Genomic DNA, 15,353 nt, shown 5'->3' with positions numbered 1-15,353 from the left:
CCTCTCTCGCGCTCTCTCTTACCCACCATAGTGACCTCTCTCTCTCTCTCTCGCTCTCTCTCTCTCTCTCTCTTACCCACCATAGTGACCTCTCTCTCTCTTACCCACCATAGTGACCTCTCTCTCTCTCTCTTACCCACCATCGTGACCTCTCTCTCTCTCCTACCCACCATAGTGACCCCTCTCCCTCTCTTACCCACCACAGTGACCTCTCTCTCTCTCTTACCCACCATAGTGACCTCTCTCTCTCTCTTACCCACCATAGTGACCTCTCTCTCTGTTACCCACCATAGTGAGCTCTCTCTCTCTCTCTCTCTCTCTCTCTCTCTCTTACCCACCATAGTGACCTCTTTCTCTCTCTCTCTTACCCACCATAGTGACCTCTCTCGCTCTCTATCTTACCCACCATAGTGACCTCTCTCTCTCTCTCTCTCTCTCTCTCTCTCTCTCTCTCTTACCCACCATCGTGACCTCTCTCTCTCTCTTACCCACCATAGTGACCTCTCTCTCTCTTACCCACCATAGTGAGCTCTCTCTCTCTCTCTCTCTCTCTCTCTTACCCACCATAGTGACCTCTTTCTCTCTCTCTCTTACCCACCATAGTGACCTCTCTCTCTCTCTCTCTCTCTCTCTCTCTCTCTCTCTCTCTTACCCACCATCGTGACCTCTCCCTCTCTCTTACCCACCATAGTGACCTCTCTCTCTCTCTCTCTCTCTTACCCACCATCGTGACTTACCCACCTGGTCAACACTGAGGAGACTGGCTTGTCCCAGTTCTGTTTGCATCCGTTTGGCCTGACAATGACTCTAAGAGCAACACAAACAGATCTGGAACCAGGCAGTATGTACCTGTATAGCAGACGATGAAATATTTGGTAACCTACAGTAGTGTTGCACAGTACCTGGGTGCTCCCTCAGTCTAAAGCCACTCTAACAAGCCATAGGTGCAACAATCAGGACCCTATAAACCAACACTTGGACTACTTCAAGGCATGCTGCCAAATTATTTTATTTTAATTATAAAACTCTTACCTTGCAGGTCTGATATCCTTCTTTAAAACTATCCCAAAGTTTAGTTGAGTTGTGAGCACTTCATTCGGTCAGTCTGATATCTCGAGAACCTAAACCAGGAAGAAGAATGTAAGCGTAGTGGATTGATTGGTGGAGCAGAGAAGAAACCCACAGACAGTTAACTCTCCAGACAGACTACAAACTTTATATTATCAACAGCTCTCCTCGTGTGCTCCTTGCAGCATCGAGACACCCTCTCTCTGTTTGGCTGAGGAGGTCACCTTGTCCTCTCTTCCTTCCTCAACCCCTCCACCTTTCTTGACCTTTTGGTAGGGCTTCTTGGCTTGCTCTCTCCAAGGGAGGAAGGGAGGGAGGGTAGGGCTTTTTTGCTTGCTCTCTCCAAGGGAGGGAGGGAGGGAGGGAGGGAGGGAGGGTAGGGCTTTTTGGCTTGCTCTCTCCAAGGGAGGGAGGGAGGGAGGGTAGGGATTCTTGGTTGCTCTCTCCAAGGGAGGGAGGGAGGGAGGGAGGGTTGGATGGAGGGAGGAAGGAAGGGAGGGTAGGGATTCTTGGCTTGCTCTCTCCAAGGGAGGGAGGGAGGGAGGGTAGGGATTCTTGGTTGCTCTCTCGAAGGGAGGGAGGGAGGGAGGGTTGGATGGAGGGAGGAAGGAAGGGAGGGTAGGGATTCTTGGCTTGCTCTCTCCAAGGGAGGGAGGGAGGGAGGGAGGGGGGGAGGGAGGGAGGGAGGGGAGTATGTTTAAAGACATCCCCCCTCTCTCTTTCTGTAGCAACAATAAAGACAGAAAGGAGAAAGCCAGAGCTAGCTAGTTGTGAGATGGGTTAAAGTTCAACAGGAAGTTAACTTAACTAAGGAAGATGGGAATATTTATGGACATGACATCAAAATGTACCTTGGTCACGTAGTCATCTAGACTTTATTACTCTAGGCATGTGACCCTCATTAAAAAGTTGAGAGAGCGAGCGAGAGAAACATAGAGAGAGGTAGGTGGGCAGAGCAGGAGAGCAGGTTTTCTGAGCATCGGTTCAATTCTCTCTCTCTCTCTGTCTCTCTCTCTCTCTCTCTCTCTCTGTCTCTCTCTCTCTCTCTCTCTCTCTCTCTCTCTCTCTCTCTCTCTCTCTCTCTCTCTCTCTCTCTCTCTCTCTCTGTCTCTCTGTGTAGACATGTCCTGATGAATAGCTCCCTGTACAGTAGCCTGAGGACATACAACAGGAGGAATGAACCTGCTCCTTCAGCTCTTCCCACTGTCTCCAGATTTATATAAGCCCCGGACAGAAAACATAGAGCCCATAGGTATCCCCCAGTAAGCCTGAATTAATGAATAAATAGTCTCCCTCGGCAGGCAGACTGGTTGCTCCCAGGGGATTTCCGAGACAAATGAATGAACAAACCTGTTTTTTCAGTCCTTAGACCTCCTTCAATAGCCTGAGATGTATTCAGTAGCCTGAGATGTATTCAGTAGCCTGAGATGTATTCAGTAGCCTGAGATGTATTCAGTAGCCTGAGATGTATTCAGTAGCCTGAGTGAGGTGCTGATGAGGACATAGTAACTCTGTAAGGAGGAAGTAGCCTGAGATGTATTCAGTAGCCTGAGTGAGGTGCTGATGAGGACATAGTAACTCTGTAAGGAGGAAGTAGCCTGAGATGTATTCAGTAGCCTGAGATGTATTCAGTAGCCTGAGTGAGGTGTATACCAAATCATGTCTGTCTAAAAAGAGACAATGTGAACAAAGTATTACATAGTGAATAATGTATGAAAGGTTTATTAATGTTTTAATGGCAGTTTATAAACTGTATCTAGACTTTCTAATCTAACTGGAGGTTGAGATTTTCCTCTGTAAAACTAAAGTTTTATCACTTTGATGCTACCAAACAAGAGACCACCTGGGTTCTTATCCCAAACCTGTCGGTTGTTGTCTCTTGATGCTTCCCAAACCCCCAAAATGTAGTGTATCACTGCATGAGCTGTTGATGGTGTGATTGAAGCCATCCTGGCCTGGGAAATCTTGAGGCACTCGGTAGCCATTCTGATTCTGGTCTCACTGGCCTTGAGATAATGTATTAAAGGTGGCCTGTTGGATGAATCCCCTAAACACTGGGCCTGGGTCACCACAGCAACAGAGGAAGAGGGACCGTCCCCTAAACACTGGGCCTGGGTCACCACAGCAACAGAGGAAGAGGGATCGTCCCCTAGACACTGGGCCTGGGTCACCACAGCAACAGAGGAAGAGGGATCGTCCCCTAGACACTGGGCCTGGGTCACCACAGCAACAGAGGAAGAGGGATCGCCCCCTAGACACTGGGCCTGGGTCACCACAGCAACAGAGGAAGAGGGACCGTCCCCTAGACACTGGGCCTGGGTCACCACAGCAACAGAGGAAGAGGGATCGCCCCCTAGACACTGGGCCTGGGTCACCACAGCAACAGAGGAAGAGGGATCGTCCCCTAGACACTGGGCCTGGGTCACCACAGCAACAGAGGAAGAGGGACCGTCCCCTAAACACTGGGCCTGGGTCACCACAGCAACAGAGGAAGAGGGACCGTCCCCTAGACACTGGGCCTGGGTCACCTCAGCAACAGAGGAAGAGGGACCGTCCCCTAGACACTGGGCCTGGGTCACCACAGCAACAGAGGAAGAGGGACCGTCCCCTAAACACTGGGCCTGGGTCACCACAGCAACAGAGGAAGAGGGACCGTCCCCTAGACACTGGGCCTGGGTCACCACAGCAACAGAGGAAGAGGGACCGTCCCCTAGACACTGGGCCTGGGTCACCACAGCAACAGATGAAGAGGGACCGTCCCCTAGACACTGGGCCTGGGTCACCACAGCAACAGAGGAAGAGGGACCGTCCCCTAAACACTGGGCCTGGGTCACCACAGCAACAGAGGAAGAGGGATTGTCCCCTAGACACTGGGCCTGGGTCACCACAGCAACAGAGGAAGAGGGATCGTCCCCTAGACACTGGGCCTGGGTCACCACAGCAACAGAGGAAGAGGGATCGTCCCCTAGACACTGGGCCTGGGTCACCACAGCAACAGAGGAAGAGGGATCGCCCCCTAGACACTGGGCCTGGGTCACCACAGCAACAGAGGAAGAGGGATCGTCCCCTAGACACTGGGCCTGGGTCACCACAGCAACAGAGGAAGAGGGACCGTCCCCTAGACACTGGGCCTGGGTCACCACAGCAACAGAGGAAGAGGGACCGTCCCCTAGACACTGGGCCTGGGTAACCACAGCAACAGAGGAAGAGGGACCGTCCCCTAGACACTGGGCCTGGGTCACCACAGCAACAGAGGAAGAGGGACCGTCCCCTAGACACTGGGCCTGGGTCACCACAGCAACAGAGGAAGAGGGACCGTCCCCTAGACACTGGGCCTGGGTCACCACAGCAACAGAGGAAGAGGGACCGTCCCCTAAACACTGGGCCTGGGTCACCACAGCAACAGAGGAAGAGGGACCGTCCCCTAGACACTGGGCCTGGGTCACCACAGCAACAGAGGAAGAGGGACCGTCCCCTAGACACTGGGCCTGGGTCACCACAGCAACAGAGGAAGAGGGATCGTCCCCTAGACACTGGGCCTGGGTCACCACAGCAACAGAGGAAGAGGGACCGTCCCCTAGACACTGGGCCTGGGTCACCACAGCAACAGAGGAAGAGGGACCGTCCCCTAGACACTGGGCCTGGGTCACCACAGCAACAGAGGAAGAGGGACCGTCCCCTAAACACTGGGCCTGGGTCACCACAGCAACAGAGGAAGAGGGACCGTCCCCTAGACACTGGGCCTGGGTCACCACAGCAACAGAGGAAGAGGGATCGTCCCCTAGACACTGGGCCTGGGTCACCACAGCAACAGAGGAAGAGGGACCGTCCCCTAGACACTGGGCCTGGGTCACCACAGCAACAGAGGAAGAGGGATCGTCCCCTAGACACTGGGCCTGGGTCACCACAGCAACAGAGGAAGAGGGACCGTCCCCTAGACACTGGGCCTGGGTCACCACAGCAACAGAGGGAGAGGGACTGAGATGAGATTCTCATCTTCTCATTGGTATACTGGGGTAGTGGGTAGGGTGTTGACGAGGTGATTGGCTGACTGGGTGGAGGGGTGAACAGGTGACTGGCTGACCGACATCCCAAATACCATCCTTTTCCATAGGGCCCTGCTCAAAGCTAGTGCACTAAATAGGGAATAGGGTGCCATTTGGGATGTCGCCTGAGGGAAATCTACAACACACAGAGATGCCCGTCATTAATATAATTATTAACCGTGACTACTTCTATAATGAATGATGCCTCAAGGATTGCCAATGGAAACACATTTAAGTCAAACTTGAGTTTCCAACAATCAGAGAGAGCTATGTGTTTGTTAGTTGTCACGCCTTAGTTGGTTACAGTACCTAACATATTGGACGAGCCAGGAAACCCATTGGTTCCTTCATCCCCACACCCCCTCTACTCTGAGAGACAATGACTCTGCTGCCCTCCTTTGGCCAGGGACATTCACTACAGGCCAGGGTTAGGGAACAGTCACTTTTAGATTTTTTTTTAAACCTTTAATTAACTAGGCAAGTCAGTTAAGAACAAAATCTTATTTACAATGACAGTCTACTCCCGGCCAAACCCGGACGACGCTGGGCCAATTATTCACCGCCGTATGGGAATCCTAATCACGGCCAGATGTGATACAGCCTGGAGTCAAACCAGGGACTGCAGTGACACTTCTTGCACTGAGATGCAGTGTCTTAGACCGCTGCGCCACTCAGGAGCCCTGTTCCAGCTCATAGCGGTTGATGTTCTCCAGTTTGGGCCCGAACTCCTTGAAGTCCGGTCTGTCTGCAGGGTTGTCACTCCAACAGATGAGTTTGTAGAGGAAGTCTGGACATTTATCTGTAGCCAGCATCCTGTCGCCAGCATCCTGTCACCAGCATCCTGTAGCCAGCATCATGTAGCCAGCATCCTGTTCGCCAGCATCCTGTAGTCAGCATCCTGTCGCCAGCATCCTGTAGCCAGCATCCTGTCGCCAGCATCCTGTAGCCAGCATCCTGTCTCCAGCATCCTGTCGCCAGCATCCTGTCGCCAGCATCCTGTCGCCAGCATCATGTAGCCAGCATCCTGTTCGCCAGCATCCTGTAGCCGGCATCTTGTCGCCGGCATCCTGTAGCCAGCATCCTGTCGCCAACAAGGATCTGACTGTACACCTTGTTGTTTCTGTAGCCTGGATCACAGAGAAAAGCCATAAGTTCAATCAACCAATCAAATGCCCGACGCAGAATTCCACGCAATTCATCGTCGGTTCTTCAGGTCTCCTTGGAAACCACCACCAGTTCAATGTATTTTATCTATTCCAGATACTCTGATTTAACTTGTTAACTAATTATCCCAAGCCCTTGAATAGGTGAATTAGGGTTCACAACAAAACCGTGAAAACGTCTGAGGTTTGAGAACCACTGGGTTAGCTGATCATGAGATACAGTACCTAGGTATTGGCTTCCCACCATAGGTTAGCATCTCGTAGAGCAGATCCCCAAAGGACCAGACATCTGACTTGTTGGAGAAACGTCCATGGGGATATTCTGTGAAGAACCCTTCACAGAGGGTTATAGGAAGAACCCTTCACAGGGGGTTTATAGGAAGAACCCTTCACAGGGGGTTATAGGAAGAACCCTTCACAGGGGGTTTATAGGAAGAACCCTTCACAGGGGTTTATAGGAAGAACCCTTCACAGGGGGTTTATAGGAAGAACCCTTCACAGGGGGTTTATAGGAAGAACCCTTCACAGGGGGTTTATAGGAAGAACCCTTCACAGGGGGTTTATAGGAAGAACCCTTCACAGGGGGTTTATAGGAAGAACCCTTCACAGGGGGGTTTATAGGAAGAACCCTTCACAGAGGGTTATAGGAAGAACCCTTCACAGGGGGGTTTATAGGAAGAACCCTTCACAGGGGGTTTATAGGAAGAACCCTTCACAGGGGGGTTTATAGGAAGAACCCTTCACAGAGGGTTATAGGAAGAACCCTTCACAGAGGGTTATAGGAAGAACCCTTCACAGGGGGGTTTATAGGAAGAACCCTTCACAGGGGGTTTATAGGAAGAACCCTTCACAGGGGTTTATAGGAAGAACCTTTCACAGATAAAAAGGGTTCTTAGTAGAACCCTTCAGAGGGTAATACTATCACTTATAGTAGTAATACTATCACTTATAGTAGTAATACTATCACTTATAGTAGTAATACTATCACTTATAGTAGTAATACTAGTAGTAATACTAATAGTAGTAATACTATCCCACTTGACCTGGTTCAAATACTATACAAATATTTGTTCAAATACTTTGAGTGTTTTCTCGAGTCTGCCTGGAGGTCCAGATGGGTGGGTTTTACAGTTTTGGGACTTTTCTATTGACTTATTGAGCCAGGCAAGTTCAACCCGGGCACATATTTAAATTAAGTATTTTAAACCCAGTTCAGAATACCATAAAAGATAGGCTACAATAAAACATATTAAATTATGAAAAATACCATTGACTTACTCTCCTGACAGACAGACAGACTGAATGTGTGTGTGTGTGTGTGCCAATAGTCCTCTCACCATCACAATCCAGCACGGTAGATTGCGGTACTGCACCTTATATGTTAGTTTACACATCGCCAAATAAAACGAAGAAGAAAATCAACCCGGAAGGGATTATTACATGGGTTATCAGAGACGGAAGAGGAAGCGAGACACCCCACTCCCTATTTTATTCTGGTTACATTTACAGCCAATGAAATAAGCAGACCAGACCCAGCTGCTTTTGCATTGGTGTCCATGGGAGAACCACCCCCTTTAAGCAGATCGGAACTGACCATTTTGTTTTCAATGGTTAACGGCCTGAGTGAACCATCTTCATGTATCCACCATCTTTGGTCGTTACCTTCACTAAGAAGTCATCTGTTAAAATGGCTAAACTAACGTCTTTGTTTGTAATCTTATTGTCTTTTTTTTGTATTAGTGAAGCTGTTTTCGAAGATCAAGTTGGAAAATTTGATTGGTATGTTAGCTAGCTATTTTACAATTGAGAATGTCTATTGATTGTGCTATGCAGCTAGTGAACGTAAGCTAATGCTATGTGCTAACCATTGACAGCGTCAGATGTAGTTGATTTTAGACACAGGCGAAAAGGCAGTAGATCTCCCCGGGGTTGGATTCACTCAATAGTTAGCCCTGTCATGTCTGCACCCGTCTCGACAGTCTCTTGTTGGAATATATATGCTAATCATTCAAGAATGTAAATGCATTTTCAGATCGCTTCTTTTAATGGGTTTAAGGATCAATGGGGGAAGGAGACCCGTTACCCCCAGATTTGTCCCACTTGCTCCTTCTTGTGATCAGTGTCTTTGCAGATATGATACTGTCTCCAAATACCACAGTAATTATTATGTGCATTAGTGATTGATTAACTAAAGTAAAAAATTGCTTGCTATATTTCGACAAGAAGGCTTGACTGTTAAAAGATTCCCCTTTTTGTGTTTCCAGGAGACAGCAGTATGTGGGGAAGACACTCTTTGCCCACTTTGAGTCGAATACACAGTCATCTAAAAAGATGTTTGTCGCCACCGACAAGAATATCTTTGCCTCTTTCAACTCCAGGACTGGAGATCTCCGTGAGTATTTGTAATTCACATTACAAATACGAATGGGTTTATAGCTTTTCTCTTTGACTCTGAAATCTGTGACAAAAATTGTTTTTTTTGGAGTTGCATAGAGTTAAATATTTTTCATTCTGACTTTACAGTTTGGAGACATGTGGACAAGACCGGACCAGAGGGTACCATAGACATACTTCTGCTGCATGGACAAGGTGACCACAGCCTTTTAAAAGTTTGTTGTAAACCTGCCTAGTTTCTTGGCCTAGCCAACGTAACCGTGTTGTACAGAGTCAAAGCATTGGCTTTATCTAGGCCTATGTTCATTTTAAGATCCTGCCCTTCATCTTTCACAGCGGATATTTGACTCTTCTTTACGTCTTCTCTAGATGCTCTGATGGTGGTTGGAGATGGTCGTTTGCTCCGTTCCTGGGACACAAACATTGGCGGGCTGAACTGGGAGGTCGTGCTGGATACTGGCAGGTGTGTGTGTGTGTGTCTCTGTGTCTTCGTTGTGCAGATTTACCTGTTTCTCATTATCTGCAATTTTTTTTTTATATCTGAGAGACACTCAATAGAAATGGACATAATTGATTTTTAGAGATTTCGAACAGCTCATAATGTCTCTCTCTATTTCAGCTTCCAGGCTGCGTGTTTTGTGGCCATACAGGACACCGTAAAGCTTGTGGCAGTGCTAAAGAAGGCTGCCATCTCTCTCCACTACTTATCCAATGGACACCAGAAATGGGTGGAGAATCTGCCTGACAGGTAGGTACAGTAGGGCACTGGTGCTGTCTGGGACCAGACATGGGTTCAAATGGTATTTGTTTTCATTTCAAATGATTTAGCTGCACTTGGTGACGCTTACCTGACGCAATGGAGCCAATCAAATGTAGCCAAGAGTGCAAGCCCTGCCCATTTGGCAATCTATAAAGGCTCAATCAAACACTCAAAGTATCTAAAAATATTTCAAATAGTATTTGAACCCAGTCTACTTTGAGTGTTTGAGCCTTTATGGATTGCCAGATGCATTTAATTTCAGGACTGTTGTAAAACTGATCTACTAAGTATTTTCTGTACCCCACAGTGATGCAGTCCAGTACCAGGCAGTGTACTCTGGGGGAGAAGAGGAGGTCTATGTGTTGGGGGTGGTTCCTAACTCTCACCTCACTATCATAGCCTACAGCCTAGAGGATGGAGAGATCATCAAGCAGGTAACTACTCTAGCACTGTCATCAAACCTTCATTGGCAACCATTTTAAAATTCATGAAGGTATCAGGAAAGGGCCTCTTATCCAGAGCCAGATTAAGCCTAGTCCTTGATTTAAAATAAATAAATAAAACCCATCTCCTTTTGAGCATGCTTTTTCAGTCCAGGAGGAAATGGAATCTGTCTGGGAAACCAGCCCAAAGGGTTACTCCTCCGTCAGTATCTAAACTGTGTCTGTTGGTTCCACCGTGAGCCTGTACACGCATGTCCTGTCTCTAACCCAGTGATTCCTGTCTGTCGTTGTCCTCAGAGATCAGTCGAAGCCTCATGGCTGTCCAGTGTTGAGTCCAGCTGTGTGGTGGTTGGTCAGGGGGTGCTGATGTGTGTGGATCCCGCCACTCTCGCCCTCTACACCCTCCCGATACAGGCTGAGGAGACTCCAGAGTTCAGCCAGATCCTACTACAGGTACTGTACCTGTCTCCCACCGCCACAACCGTATCGTTCAGTGAGCCAGTGCTTGATGGCAACAGATATGTTTGCAACTGATCTTATCGAATAACAGTAAAATAATTTGTAATGAGTTTGAATACCAGTCGGTATTCAATAACAAGGATAGGAATCAAAGGTGAAATAGGATCAGATTGGATTTCAGATCTATCTATCGATCTATAGATCGATGATAATGGACCGCGAGCGAGATAGATCGATAGATCATCCGATGATTATATATACATGATAATAGACCTGTATATTTTCAAATAACTGCCCCTTTTCTAGCCTGCAAGTCGATTTTGACAAACAAATCGGTCTTTAAAAAAAAAATCTGAGCAGCCCTCCTTTAAATGTCAAAATCCCAATGTGTCTCGAGCCAAAAGGTTTGCCTGCCGATCTTAAGGTTCAGTCATGGCATCTGTTTTTGCTTTAATTTCTGTGATTTTTTTAAAGGAATCCACTCAAAAACAGGTTATTTTTCATTATTATAATTATTTTTTTCATTAGTCCACTTGTTAAAACATTCCCAAAATGTTTTTGAGTGTCAAGTTTTCAAGATGTTGGACTTTCAAGATCCAACGTGTCAGTTGACACCTCATGATGACTCCTATGATGCAAAACACTTCCTGATGAAGAGGCAAGTGACACTTTGTATCTTGAAAGTCCAACGTCTTGAACTTGACTGCTGCCGAATGTATCAACAGTGGACTACACCGTCTCACGTCAAATGGCGACATTCATCCCTCTACGGATTTGTAAAAAAAATATTTAATTTTTTTTTTTAAATGTTGTTTGCTCATCTGCCTAAAACAAATTCCTAGTTCTGAAAATCACTCTGCTCTCGGTAGCTATGACGCACTGGCTACTACGGCAACCCATGCTCCAGCTAGCAGCCCTAGTGCAAGCTAGTTTGAACGGTCATACGCTAGCTAGTTTGAACGGTCATACGCTAGCTAGTTTGAACGGCCGTACGCTAGCTAGTTTGAACGGTCGTACGCTAGCTAGTTTGAACGGTCGTACGCTAGCTAGTTTGAACGGTCGTACGCTAGCTAGTTTGAACGGCCGTACGCTAGCTAGTTTGAACGGCCGTACGCTAGCTAGTTTGAACGGCCGTACGCTAGCTAGTTTGAACGGTCGTACGCTAGCTAGTTTGAACGGTCGTACGCTAGCTAGTTTGAACGGTCGTACGCTAGCTAGTTTGAACGGCCATACGCTAGCTAGTTTGAACGGCCGTACGCTAGCTAGTTTGAACGGCCATACGCTAGCTAGTTTGAACGGCCGTACGCTAGCTAGTTTGAACGGCCGTACGCTAGCTAGTTTGAACGGCCGTACGCTAGCTAGTTTGAACGGCCGTACGCTAGCTAGTTTGAACGGCCGTACGCTAGCTAGTTTGAACGGCCGTACGCTAGCTAGTTTGAACGGCCGTACGCTAGCTAGTTTGAACGGCCGTACGCTAGCTAGTTTGAACGGCCGTACGCTAGCTAGTTTGAACGGCCGTACGCTAGCTAGTTTGAACGGCCGTACGCTAGCTAGTTTGAACGGCCGTACGCTAGCTAGTTTGAACGGCCGTACGCTAGCTAGTTTGAACGGCCGTACGCTAGCTAGTTTGAACGGCCGTACGCTAGCTAGTTTGAACGGCCGTACGCTAGCTAGTTTGAACGGCCGTACGCTAGCTAGTTTGAACGGCCGTACGCTAGCTAGTTTGCCAGCTTGTTGATGAAGCTGTACGGAACCAAAGTTATGGGACTGTTCTTAGAAATCAGCATGTATCTGACTGACAACTGGCTCTGTGTCTTGCTACTCTGGAACATCTGGCCGACGTGATGACGTCACAGAGAGGAGTCAGCTGTAGAACTCGGCGCACCAATCACAGCAGAACAGAATGAAAACTCATTTGGGAATTAGCGAGAACTTCACTGCACTAGCTAGCATGTGTATTCAGCATGGAGTGTGTGAACTGGCGTTGTTGGCATCCCTGCCTTTCAGTTTCATATGGGTTGATTTTGAGACTGGTTCAGCTAGCGAGCAGACGCTAGCTAATGTTAACGTCTTAGCAAATTTCCATTGTTTTTGAGTGGATTTTTTTTCCTTTAAATCCTGTGAATACCTTGTGGATTAATTATCCCATTGATGCTATTGCTTGTTGAGTGGAAACGAATGACCGGTGTCTTTCTGTTGCTTCCTTTCCTACTCTCTCCCCCCCCAGTCTCTGGATCTGGAGGTGTCCCCAGGCTTCCAGCCCGTCCTGGTGTCCAGTCAGCCCCACCCGGCCCGCTCCCCCCTCTCAGAGTTCTTTCTCCAGCTCGGACCAGACCACCACGTCCTGCTACAGCTCAATGCTGATGGATACACCATCGCCCCACTCAGAGACTTCCAGCCGGTACACATTCATTCATTCATTCATTCATTCATTCATTCGTTCATTCATTTTTGTTTATTCAATATAGTTGAATTCAATAAACGTAATTAATCCCAGAAAGGCAATCATTAATGTCACTGACCGTTGTTTTTGTTATACCATACAGTAAACCATGTCTACCTATATACAGTAAACCGTATCTACCTGTATACAGTAAACCATGTCTACCTATCTACCTGTATACAGTATCTACCTGTATACAGTATCTACCTGTATACAGTATCTACCTGTATACAGTATCTACCTGTATACAGTATCTACCTGTATACAGTAAACCATGTCTACCTGTATACAGTATCTACCTATATACAGTAAACCATGTCTACCTGTATACAGTATCTACCTGTATACAGTAAACCATGTCTACCTGTATACAGTATCTACCTGTATACAGTATCTACCTATATACAGTAAACCATGTCTACCTGTATACAGTATCTACCTGTATACAGTAAACCATGTCTACCTGTATACAGTATCTACCTGTATACAGTAAACCATGTCTACCTATATACAGTAGACCGCGTCTGTGAGTTTGATTACTGCTATATATTTCTCCCCAGTAATACACGTCTCTCTGGATAGTCCATCAGCACACAGTGTATTATGTGACCATTTACCAACCTGGACAATATATGACCTCAAATGTTGTTAGTTGGAAGGTCAATAAAGCTGAATGAGTTCTAAGTGGAGATAATAAACACGTTTCTATGTTGTTGTTGTTGTTGTTGTTTTTGTACAGGCGTTCTTAGTCTCATTTGCCACCACGGGGAAGAAGACTGTTGCTGCCGTCATGACTCCCAAAAACGAAACGGTGAGTCGTCATCGTGTCGTCAGCGTTGACCTAAAATTGATCCGTAATTTATGTAGTTTATTAATTATACTGCGGTGAGTAAACCCCGTTGGTTATCTCCCTTGCCGTTCCCACTGCAGGCTTGCGCCATCAATCTGTTCAGCGTTGACTCTGGTCGCAGGTTGTTGGACACCACCGTCCTCTTTCCCCTGGAGCCTAACGGGGGGAAACCACACATGGTGAGTGTTGTCTGTATGTCGGTAAAGCAGGTATAGGGTAGTAAATATGGGGGTTTGACACATCCGACCCACTCGCTTCCAGAAAAGTCTAAAGGAAACCCCAGTTGGAATCTGCCAATGTTGGGGTGCAGGACGGCAATCAAATCACATTTATTTCTACATCTTTTTTTACGTGATCGGTTGTCACGAAGTGCTTTACGGGTGTCTCACCCTGTGATGTCTCACCCTGTGATGTCTCACCCTGTGATGTCTCACCCTGTGATGTCTCACCCTGTAGTGTGTGGTGTCTCACCCTGTAGTGTGTCACCCTGTGATGTCTCACCCTGTGATGTCTCACCCTGTGATGTCTCACCCTGTGATGTCTCACCCTGTGATGTCTCACCCTGTGGTGTCTCACCCTGTGATGTCTCACCCTGTGATGTCTCACCCTGTGATGTCTCACCCTGTGGTGTCTCACCCTGTGATGTCTCACCCTGTGATGTCTCACCCTGTGGTGTCTCACCCTGTGATGTCTCACCCTGTGATGTCTCACCCTGTAGTGTGTGGTGTCTCACCCTGTAGTGTGTCACCCTGTGATGTCTCACCCTGTGATGTCTCACCCTGTGATGTCTCACCCTGTGATGTCTCACCCTGTGATGTCTCACCCTGTAGTGTGTGGTGTCTCACCCTGTAGTGTGTCACCCTGTGATGTCTCACCCTGTGATGTCTCACCCTGTGATGTCTCACCCTGTGATGTCTCACCCTGTAGTGTGTGATGTCTCACCCTGTGGTGTCTCACCCTGTAGTGTGTGGTGTCTCACCCTGTAGTGTGTCACCCTGTGATGTCTCACCCTGTGATGTCTCACCCTGTGATGTCTCACCCTGTGATGTCTCACCCTGTAGTGTGTGATGTCTCACCCTGTAGTGTCTCACCCTGTAGTGTGTGGTGTCTCACCCTGTAGTATCTCACCCTGTAGTGTCTCACCCTGTAGTGTGTAGTGTCTCACTCTGTAGTGTGTGGTGTCTCACCCTGTAGTGTGTGGTGTCTCACCCTGTAGTGTGTGGTGTCTCACCCTGTAGTGTGTGGTGTCTCACCCTGTAGTGTGTAGTGTCTCACCCTGTAGTGTCTCACCCTGTGGTGTCTCACCCTGTAGTGTCTCACCCTGTAGTGTCTCACCCTGTAGTGTGTGGTGTCTCACCCTGTAGTGTGTGGTGTCTCACCCTGTAGTGTCTCACCCTGTGATGTCTCACCCTGTGATGTCTCCCCTCCCCAGCTGTACGTCCATGCCTTCCTGAAGAAAGACGACTCTGTGGGCTACAGGGTCCTAGTGCAGACACAGGACCATGCTCTCACCTTCATACAGCAGCCAGGTACACACACACACACACACACACACACACGTTGGTTTTACTATCCCTGTGAGGACCAAACCATTGATTCCCATTCCAAATCCTATTTTCCCTAACTCTGAACCCAACTCCTAACCCTGATTATAAACCAACCCCCTCAGCCTAAAATAGCTTTTTCTTCCTTGTGGGGACTGAGAAATATACCCACTTGTCTGAATT

General features: G+C 47.9%; 2 protein-coding genes across 5 annotated transcripts in view; one reads left to right on the top strand and one right to left on the bottom strand.

Moving 5' to 3' along the window:
* Positions 1-1,395, bottom strand: part of LOC118939591 (vegetative cell wall protein gp1-like) — a 17,354-nt gene extending 15,959 nt beyond the window's left edge. The window contains exons 1-2 of one of the 3 annotated variants that reach the window (XM_036947783.1): positions 1,293-1,395; positions 1,033-1,121 (exon numbers count right to left, since the gene is read on the bottom strand). The gene's annotated coding sequence lies outside the window, so the exon portion shown is untranslated. Of the gene's footprint in view, positions 1-1,032 lie in introns of all 3 variants that reach the window. The other 2 variants (XM_036947784.1, XM_036947782.1) reach the window with 2 other exon arrangements.
* Positions 1,396-7,783: 6,388 nt separating this feature from the next.
* Positions 7,784-15,353, top strand: part of LOC110492449 (ER membrane protein complex subunit 1) — a 31,968-nt gene continuing 24,398 nt past the window's right edge. For both annotated transcript variants that reach the window (XM_036947781.1, XM_036947780.1), the window contains exons 1-11: positions 7,784-8,056; positions 8,542-8,669; positions 8,801-8,866; positions 9,041-9,134; positions 9,291-9,419; positions 9,739-9,865; positions 10,172-10,327; positions 12,561-12,734; positions 13,516-13,587; positions 13,707-13,805; positions 15,059-15,155. In XM_036947781.1, coding sequence (XP_036803676.1) covers positions 7,914-8,056; positions 8,542-8,669; positions 8,801-8,866; positions 9,041-9,134; positions 9,291-9,419; positions 9,739-9,865; positions 10,172-10,327; positions 12,561-12,734; positions 13,516-13,587; positions 13,707-13,805; positions 15,059-15,155 — 1,285 coding nt within the window. In that variant the 5' untranslated portion in view covers positions 7,784-7,913. The remainder of the gene's footprint in view (positions 8,057-8,541; positions 8,670-8,800; positions 8,867-9,040; positions 9,135-9,290; positions 9,420-9,738; positions 9,866-10,171; positions 10,328-12,560; positions 12,735-13,515; positions 13,588-13,706; positions 13,806-15,058; positions 15,156-15,353) is intronic.

This window comes from Oncorhynchus mykiss, chromosome 16 (genome assembly GCF_013265735.2).
Source record: "Oncorhynchus mykiss isolate Arlee chromosome 16, USDA_OmykA_1.1, whole genome shotgun sequence".
Taxonomy (NCBI): domain Eukaryota; kingdom Metazoa; phylum Chordata; class Actinopteri; order Salmoniformes; family Salmonidae; genus Oncorhynchus; species Oncorhynchus mykiss.
Note: the sequence above shows the minus strand (reverse complement) of the source record. Positions and strands in the feature narration are given on the sequence as shown.